The sequence below is a fragment of the Daphnia carinata genome, chromosome 10 (assembly GCF_022539665.2).
Source record: "Daphnia carinata strain CSIRO-1 chromosome 10, CSIRO_AGI_Dcar_HiC_V3, whole genome shotgun sequence".
NCBI lineage: Eukaryota > Metazoa > Arthropoda > Branchiopoda > Diplostraca > Daphniidae > Daphnia > Daphnia carinata.
This window is the reverse complement of record NC_081340.1, coordinates 954669-964410: the sequence shown is the minus strand read 5'-3', so window position 1 is coordinate 964410 and position 9742 is coordinate 954669. Positions and strand designations below refer to the sequence as shown.

Here is a 9742-nt window from a genome sequence, read left to right as displayed (position 1 = left end):
AGCTCAAGTGTTCCGTGTGTAGAACAATCTACGATTAAAAGATCCATCGCGCGACTCATGGAACACAGAGCCGTTGAGCTCAGAAGAATTGCAAAAAGCCGAAGAGGTTTGGATACGCTTGTTTCAGAAAAAATGTTTTCCCGTTGAACTACAATACCTGCAGCCAAAGAAAAAGTCCTGGAGACCCTCATTGGTCTCCCAACTCGATTTATTTTTGGATGTAGACGGAATCATCAAAAGCAAAGGCAGACTCCAAAATTCAACAATGGTGGATTCAGCAAAATATCCAGCGTTAATTCCCAAGACCTCTTCCCGAGCCCGACTTATCATCACTTCAATTCATCAAAAAATGTTCCATTATGGCACTGAATCGACTTTAGCTCAACTTACCCAACGTTATTGGATCCCATCGGCGAGAGCACAAGTCAAGAGAATCTGTCAAAGTTGCGTTAAATGCAGAAGAGACCGAGGGCCATCGTACAATTGGCTTCCAGATCCAGCGCCCCTTCCGGCAGACCGAGTCCGCGAGTCTTACCCCTTTGAAGTAACCGGCATGGATTACACCGGAGCAATTCACATTCGTATCAAGAAAGAAGAGGAGTCAGTATACATTTTATTATTTACTTGTGGAGTGTCGAGGGCTATTCATTTGGAAGTGGTCGAAAACATGACGAGCGGGGCCTTCATCGATGCGATGCGTCGTTTTACGAGCCATCATTCCATTCCCCATGCGTCAACATTTGTCAGCGCCTCAAATATTCTGAACAAGTTCTTTAAGCACCCTGACGTCGCAAAGGAGTTGGCCAACGAGCACCGTGGTATGGAGGCTGGTGGGAGCGACTGATTGCGCTCACGAAAAATTCCCTACGAAAAATGGTTGGTCGGACGAGACTGACTCTTGTACAAATGCAAACCGTTATCGCGCAGATAGAGGCGATATTGAACGATCGGCCTTTAATGCGCGTTCTAACTGACATCATAAGCTTTGAGCCACTTACTCCTGCCCATCTACTCTACGGTCGGCGAATGATGACACTACCGTCTCATTATGCAGCAGATGAGGAGTTAGAAGATCCAATCTATGGGCGAGCTACGGAACCCCTGATTCTATCCAAAGCCTACCTTCGAACGCGAAATGTTTTAAGTGCTTTCTGGCGCAGATGGAGCACCTTCTATCTCCCGTCCCTGCGAGAACACCAGCAAGCAACAAAAGGAACCCTCAAAGAAGTGATCAAGATTGGTGATGTCGTGCAAATTCATCAAGAAGGTGAAAGATCAGAGTGGAAGCTAGCAGTAGTGGAACGACTTAACCGAGGAGCGGATGGTATGGCACGTTCGGTTGAAATACGGACGGCACAGGGAAGAACCAATCGTCCCATTAACAAGCTCTACCCGCTGGTGTTTGAGCCGGCGGAAACATTGATCATTGTGTCAAAATAAAAAAAAAAACGCTATTGAAGCCCCAGCTACAAGTCCGTCGGTGTTTACAATTCAGGATCCATCTGAAACTAAGTACGTGTCATCGAACCCGATTCCAATCACCGAGGAAATGCCTACCAGAGCAGGGAGAATCCAGCGCAAAGCAGCCCAACAAGCCGTAAGAAAGATCAAAAGGATGCCTATAATGGAGACGGTGGAAGAAGAAAATTAGTAATTCCAGCCGGGAGTATGTCAGAAATTTCCGACCCTTCGAAGCCCTCACCCTCTAATTTCAATTTCATTAATTTGTCTTTAAGTAGTTGTAAAAAAAAACGCAGATACTCTTGTCTACTTATTAAATGTGTAGCGAACCAGTTTACCCTTCAGGGCTGACGCGCAAATTATTATCCCTCCAGGGCTGACGCGCAATTGTTATCCCTCCAGAGCTGATGCGTCAATTTTTTGTTCACCCTACCCTCATCAAAATTAAGATCTTGGCCTAAGTATTACGCAGTATCCCTTTTTGTCTCAAACGGACAGGACGCTCTTTTTTCCAAAACGGCCTAGTCCCATGTTTAGTGTCCCCCCAAATTTGTGAGACCGAATAAAGAGGCTGCTCAACAAACTCTAAACTTAGTGAAGTTTAATGTCGAGAGAAAGTTTTTGACATACACGAATATTTGATGCTGTTTGAATGTACATATTGAAACTCACTGTATCACACTATCTTCACATTGAAGACACGTATATTTGATACTCTTTGAATGTAGATCATGAAACTGATTCTATCACTATATTCACATTGAATACACGTATATTTGATACACATACATATTGAAACTCACTGTATCCCACTATATTCACATTGAATACACGTATATTTGATACTGTTTAAATATAAATCACGAAACTGATTCTATCACACTATATTGACAATTAATACACGTATATTTGATACTGTTCGAATGTCGATCATGAAACTGATTCTATAACACTATATTCACATTGAATACACGTATACTTGATGCTTTTTGAATGTAGATATTGAAACTCACTGTATCACACTATATTCACATGGAATACACGTATATTTGATACTGTTTGAATGTAGAACATGAAACTGATTCTATAACACTATATTCACATTGAATACACGTATGTTTGGTACTGTTTGAATGTAGATATTGAAACTCACTATATTACACTATATTCACATGGAATACACGTATATTTGATACTGTTTGAATGTAGATCATGAAACTGATTCTATAACACTATATTGAAATTGAATACACATATATTTGATGCTTTTTGAATGTAGATATTGAAACTCACTGTATCACACTATCTTCACCTTGAATACATGTATATCTGATAATGTTTGAATTTCTATATTAAAACTCACTGTATCACACTATATTCACCTTGAATACATGTATATTTGATAATGTTTGAATGTAAATATTGAAACTCACCATATCACACTAAATTCACATTGAACACATGTATTTTTTATGTTTTTTTAATTTAGATCATGAAACTGATTCTATAACACTATATTCACATTGAATACACGTATATCTGATACTGTTTGAATGTAGATCATGAAACTCATTCTATAACACTATATTCACATTGAATACACGTATATTTAATACTGTTTGAATTTAGATCATGAAACTGATTCTATAACTGTCGCCTACGGTGCTGCCCTCACGGGCAGGGCTGTAGGGGGCACGGGCCTATGCTTTATTGTGTGCCCTTTTTTTGCTTTTTATCCTTTTCTATGAAAAGGGGTAGTATTGTTTAAGGTCCCGACCCAGACAGTCGTAAAAGCCTTTTTCTAGTTGTCTCGTTTTTTCCAGCCTCATTTAAGTGTCAATTCAGTCTCGTTGCTCCGTCCCGTCTCAATGAAGCGTCCGGTTTTTTTGTTGGCCGTCTCAATAAAGTCCTTTGTTTTATATCATCGTCATTTTCACTTCATCCATCATCACTCATCCCCCATTCTCTCTCTGTTGCCAACTCTCGCACGGAGTCAGCAGCAAATGGTGCCGAAACCCTGGAATTGACGAACACTTGCATTTCCCGTCCTCGGTAGTAAAACCCTCGCTTGATTTGTAAATTGTCGGGTATTCGCCCTGTAAACCTTTGGCAGACGTCCACGCCAGCCTGAAGGCACCCACCTGTCCACCACGCGTTTGCCATCTGACTAGAAGATCGGTGTATCTACGTGAATCATCGTCATCCGTTAACGTGTGACTCTATCAGCCTAAAATAACGTTTCTACGTCAGGAGTGAAGCCGTACCCAAAGCCGAAAATATGGAAATTGGCCACATTTGGGAACACGGCCCGAACCCAATGGTAGAAGCATCGAAACCTGAACGCCAGAAGAGTGAACGGCTATTACTTCCCGAAAACGATCTCAAGAAGAAACGTGGGAAGAGAGAGGCGGCCCACACGAAGTTAACGACACAACTCAGAAAGGCTGTGGAAGACCACAAGATGGGAGCCATCAGATTGAAGAAATTGCAAGTAGCAGCATAGCGTGACGAACTGATTCGTATTTACGACGAAGTTAAAGCCATTCACAACCAATATACAGAAAGTATATCCGACCTCACTGAGCAGCAACGTCAAGTATGTGACAAGTGGGAAGTAGACTTCGAAACTGATCACGTTGAAATTATCAAATTCGCAAGTCGCTACTCCACTTCCTCAAATCAGTTCGTCAGCTCGAACGGGACATCAGCTTCGGATATTACATGTAGTACCACGTTATCTGGAAAGAGGCGTACCAACGTTAAACCAGTCAGCCTTCTCCAACAATCAACCCAAGGGGAGTTGGAGACTGAAGCACAGATGCTGAAGCTAGAATTGAAGTTGGAAACGGCAAGGGCTCAGATGGAAGCAAACACAACTTCCATCACAGAAACCCTCAATAAGGCGTTAAGGAGCATGAGCGAACAGTTAAGTAAACTCATTGGTAGCTCAAGAGTCACGTCCCAAAACATAGCGACCAACAATACGCTAGTCAGAGAAGCACACCACACGTTGGACGGGTTAGATCAGAAAATTGATGCAGTTAAGGTGGAGCTAAACGCCAAAATCGAAGACCTTCGAACGGAAGTAGACGTCATAAAAGTTCAATCACGAACGATTCAAGATCAACGACCTCCCGGGCGATCACCAGTCTTACCAACTCGTCAAGACGTTTCTACCCTGTCACTCCTCCGAACGATTGAAGATGCAGTCCGACATCGCAGAAAATTGGTCGCCGCCGATGCATCTCTACGAGACCCGCGGCGAGGGGCGATGGCCAGCTGCGACCCTACGGATCACGGCGAAGATGACCATTCTGAACGTTCAAACACCCACAGTCAAGCCAATCGACCTCATAGCAGCTGCTGCAGTCGCCTGCAACCTCCAAACTTCAAGATCCAGCCATTTGACAGTAACCCGAAGAACTACGCGCGATTCAAGGCCAAATTCCAGGCCTTGTATGAAGAGTATGAAGATTCTCCGGTACTTCTTTTTATGTTGGAGGAGCTGCTAGCCGAAGATGTACGATACGAAATCGGTGAATGTCTTAACAATGGAACGATGTACTCCGTGGTGCGGGAACGTTTGGACGCGGTGTATGGTCGTATGGAAATTATAGATCAGATGTCCTTACCTCGACGACCTTCTACAGGTCCCGCCATTGAGAGCCTAGATGCTGCCAGCCTCAAGACCTTCGCAAACCGTCTACACGGAGCTGTAGCTACGCTCTCAAAATCGAAGTACTCCCATGAGCCAGACAGCCGTACAACGTTGATGGCCCTTGAAGCAAAATTGACGCCTTACCTAAAAGATAAGTGGAACGAGAAACGAAAAAAGACAGGCATAGAACTGAATGTCCTAGACTTAGACGACTGGGTAACGTTAAAATCCATGAGCAAGCAACATGGAAAAAATGTATTCGAGTCTTTACCCACGTCGACGTCTAAAGGTGTAAAGTTCGACGAAAGGAATCCCGTCAAGAGACCCAGCTTCCCACACACGTCGACCACTGGACACGTATCGACGATGGAAGGTTCGAAAGTAGCGGCGTCAACATCTTCAGCAACCATGCCTCCAAGGAGCCGATCAACATCGGGGGAAGATGCAAGCCGAGAAGACGGAACGGTGGAAATGTTTTGTATGTAACGGCAGGAGCCACCATCTCTCAACCTGCACCGTCTTCATGTCTCTCACACCCACGAAAAGGGCTGAGAAAGTATTCCGGAAGTCCGGAAGATGTTTGTTCTGTCTTACGGGAAAACACGAACGCAAGGAATGTCCCAGGAATGTCAGCTGTACCATCGCTGATTGTACTGGAACCCGTCACCACACCTTGCTTCATGGATCCGAATTCACCCCATTGAGGAGGCTAGCGGATCAAACTGCTCCATCAGCGCCACCTTCAACAGCATTCCTGGGTACCTTGACCCACTTGGAAACCGTAAAACGACGTGTACATTTAAAGATTGTACCCGTTCTTGTTGGGGCTGGCGGAACATGGGTCGACACTTTCGGTTTCCTGGATACCGGAAGCGACACCACGCTGATTAGGAGCGACTTAGTAAGAAAGTTGGGAGTCGTTGGGCCATCCAAACGCATCAACGTCGTCTCGTATGACGGAGCCACGTCTAACGTGACGGCTTCCGTAAACTTCACCTTAACATCTCGTGATGGTAAAAGCCAGTTTGAAGTCAAGCACGCTTACGCCGTCGACAATTTGAAGGTGACGCCGAATTCGCCGATCGACCCTGGACAGTTGGAGTCATGGAAACACCTACATGGTATTGACGTCCCGACCGTGCAACAAGAGGACGTGACCGTGCTGATAGGAATCGACGTCGCTTAGGCCCATGATCATGTAGCTTCCATCAAGCCGCCGGCTGGAACGACTGTGCCCATCGCCTTCAATACGCCGTTTGGCTGGGGTTTGGGTGGACAAACAGGTCCACCGCAAGACGGACGCCCGTTCATCGCTCATCTGGCCACCGTGGAACGTCCCGAAGACTTAAACGAGCTGGTGAAGAAGTTCTGGCAACTAGAGGCCGGTGAAGTAGAAATCTGCATTGAAGAGGCTCTACGCCCTCGAACGATGTTTTCATCGAGACGCGGAGTTTGCCCAACGGTACGATGCAGTGGTCAAGGAGTACATCGGCTTAAAACATGCCCGACTCTTAACGACCCAAGGAGCCCAGACGGAGACAAACAAGACGTGGTATCTACCAAAGCCCGGGGTCGTGAGCCCTTCCAGCTCATCGACCAAAGTTCGTGTCGTATTCGATGGAGCTGCTGAGTTTGGTGGCACATCGATAAATCAAAACCTGCTTCGGGGCCCTAACTTACTCGTTAGACTGCTTGGTGTGCTCATCCGCTTCCGCCGTAACCTCTTACCAGTCGCAGCGGACATTGAGAAAATGTTCCATCAAATGAAAGTCCCGGAAGAAGACCAGGCAGCTTTCCGATTCCTCTACCGGATGCCTGGCAGTATTTCAGCTCTGTTTACGTTCCAGATGACGGTTCACGTATTTGGAGCCATATCCTCCCCAACGAGCTGCATTTTCGCCCTCAACAGGACGACCGATGACCACTGCAGCCAGTTTCCAGACGTAGCTGAAAGCGTTCAACGGAATTTCTACGTCGACAATTATCTCGACTCATTCGACTCCGAAGACGAGGTCATTAAACGTTCCCACCAAATGAAGTCCCTTCTCCAGTTAGGCTGCTTCAATTTGACCAAATGGACGTCGTCATCGCGAACAGTGATAGCTGCGTTTCGAGAGTTTGGCCTCGCGTCACCAACTCTGGATCTGGACTTGGAGAAACTTCCCGTCGAAAGAACGCTGGGAGTAATGTGGGACAGCGAACGAGATCTGCTGACGTTCAAGATACGGAAGCCGCCCAACAACGTGACTCTCACGAAACGAGCCTTCCTTAGCATAATCTCTAGCGTCTACGACGCGTTAGGACTAGTCGCGCCTGTTGTCTTCGTAATGAAGTCTCTACTCCAAGATATCTGGACCAACGAAGAGCGGATCGGTTGGGACGACGTCGTACCGGAAACATTGAGTCTACGCTTCCATTGCTGGTACGACCATCTGGAAAATTTGGAATCGCTTGCAGTGCCGAGATGCTTCCGTTTCAAACTAGGACGTTGGACCCTACAGCACCTCCACGTCTTCACGGATGCAAGCCTTAAAGGATACGGAGCAGTAGCCTACTTCCGCACTGTATTCGAAGACCAGTCCGTCAACGTCTCATTCGTCATGTCAAAAACACACGTCACGCCGGTGAAAGGTCTCACGATTCCACGTTTGGAGCTACAAGCTGCCGTAGAAGGTCTCAACATCGCCATCACGATTTGCCGTGAGCTGGAGATCGATTTGCGGCAAGTCACCTTCCACACAGATTCACAAACGGTGTTGCGGTGGATCCATTCCAAAACTTGTCGGTTTGAAGTCTTCGTCAACAACCGCATTGGAAAAATACCCCGAAACACGGCTCGTCGACAATGGCGTTATGTTGCCGGAGATTCAAACCTAGCGGATCTCTGCAGCAGGGGTATTGATCCAAAGGACGTCAATGAATTGGTCTACTTCCGTCGAGGACTTTCGTTCCTGAACCTAGACCCCTCAGAGTGGTAAACTTGGGAAGAGATTACGGAGCCAGAAGAACGAGATGTAAATGTAATCCACGTCTTGGTAGTCAAAACGGAAGACGAGAATCATGTCATCGACCGATGCGTCGCACGTTTATCCAGCTTGGTGAAAATTCAACGAGTGCTGGCCTGGAGTACAAGATTTGCCAACAACGCTAAAGCAAAACTACGTGACGAAAAACCCATGGTCGGAGAGCTAACGTTAGAAGAAATGGTAACATCGTTGACGAAATGCATCGTGCGCGCGCAAAAATTGGCCTTTGCAGAAGAAGTCTACGCCCTTCGCAAGGATCTGGAATTACCACTCAGATCCAAACTTCGCACCTTCCAGCCCTTCTTGGATGAAGCTGGACAGATGCGAATTGGCGGACGTATTCTTCAAGCGCCGATCGACTATGCAGCCAAGCACCCCATACTTCTACCAGCATCTCAACTCTTAACGAAAAGGATAATTTGGGATTATCACGTTAGAAACATGCACGTCAAGACTGAGAGATTGCTGACGGACCTCCGTTCACGCTTTTGGATACTTTCCGGACGCAAGGTGGTAAAATCGGTCATCAACAACTGCTGCCCTTGCAAGCGCACGTCAGCAAAACCTAGTCCTCCGTTGATGGCTTTACTACCAGTCCATCGCTTAACACCCCATCTACCTGCGTTCACGTACACAGGGATCGACTACTTTGGACCCTTGACCGTACGAGTTGGTGGAAGGGGAAGAGGACACGAAAAACGTTGGGTCAGCCTATTCACGTGCCTTACGACGCGAGCAGTTCACCTGGAAGTGGCCAACGGGCTCAGTATGGAAGAGTTTCTACTCTGCTTCTCCCGTTTTGTTAGCTTACACGGAAAGCCGATGGTCGTTTATAGCGACAATGGGACAAACTTTGTCGCCGCCGAGGAAGAGCAGCGACAAGCCCTAGAAGAACTTGTTACCAAGCACCAGGAACTTCAAACAGTAATGGCTTGTCAACAAATTGAGTGGCACTTCTCTCTACCCCATGGGCCTCACTTCGGTGGTGTTTGGGAGAGGATTGTACAATCCTGCAAACGGGCAATGAAAACCACCATAGGTAATTGCCTGGTTACGGACCAAGTGCTACGAACCTTGATCGCTGAAATAGCAGCTTTGTTAAATGCCCGGCCGTTAACTCATTTGAGTATGGATCCAGAAGACCCGGACCCCCTAACTACCGAACCATTTTCTATACGGTGGAGCGCGGCCGTACGTGCCCCTACAACTGGCCGATGTGGAAGACATGAACGTAACCAACAAGCAGTTTCAGCAAAGTCAAGCCATCCTTCAACACTTTTGGAACAGATGGCTACGTGAATACGTTTCTCACTTAACCGAGAGAAGAAAATGGCAAGAAAATAGGCCTAACGTCACCGTGGGAGATCTAGTGCTTGCCGTCGAACCAAATACTTTGCGTGGGCAGTGGCCGATGGGCAAAGTGTTGGAAGTTATTCCCAGTGCTGCGGATAATGTCGTTCGAGTGGTAAAGGTAAAGCTTAGCAACCATCCAAAACCATGTATTCGGGCGTTGGCAAAATTGTGTATCATGGTTGACGCAAAAGAACAACAAGTTTACGAAAAGGAAGAAAAAAAGGAATCTTCCACAGCGTAAATG

General features: G+C 46.4%; 3 protein-coding genes across 3 annotated transcripts; all 3 read left to right on the top strand.

Annotated features, from left to right (window-relative positions):
- Positions 1-265: 265 nt before the first annotated feature.
- On the top strand, positions 266-844 carry LOC130699911 (uncharacterized). The gene has a single exon (XM_057521965.1). It carries the CDS (start codon positions 266-268, stop codon positions 842-844), a length of 579 nt encoding a protein of 192 aa, XP_057377948.1.
- Positions 845-873: 29 nt separating this feature from the next.
- LOC130699912 (uncharacterized) lies at positions 874-1440 on the top strand. The gene has a single exon (XM_057521967.1). The coding sequence runs from the start codon at positions 874-876 to the stop codon at positions 1438-1440; it is 567 nt and encodes a 188-aa protein (XP_057377950.1).
- A 2935-nt stretch (positions 1441-4375) lies between these two features.
- LOC130699913 (uncharacterized) lies at positions 4376-9444 on the top strand. The gene is made up of 3 exons (XM_057521968.1): positions 4376-4926; positions 6807-8093; positions 8214-9444. The coding sequence occupies exons 1-3, from the start codon at positions 4376-4378 to the stop codon at positions 9442-9444; spliced, it is 3069 nt and encodes a 1022-aa protein (XP_057377951.1).
- Positions 9445-9742: the final 298 nt, after the last annotated feature.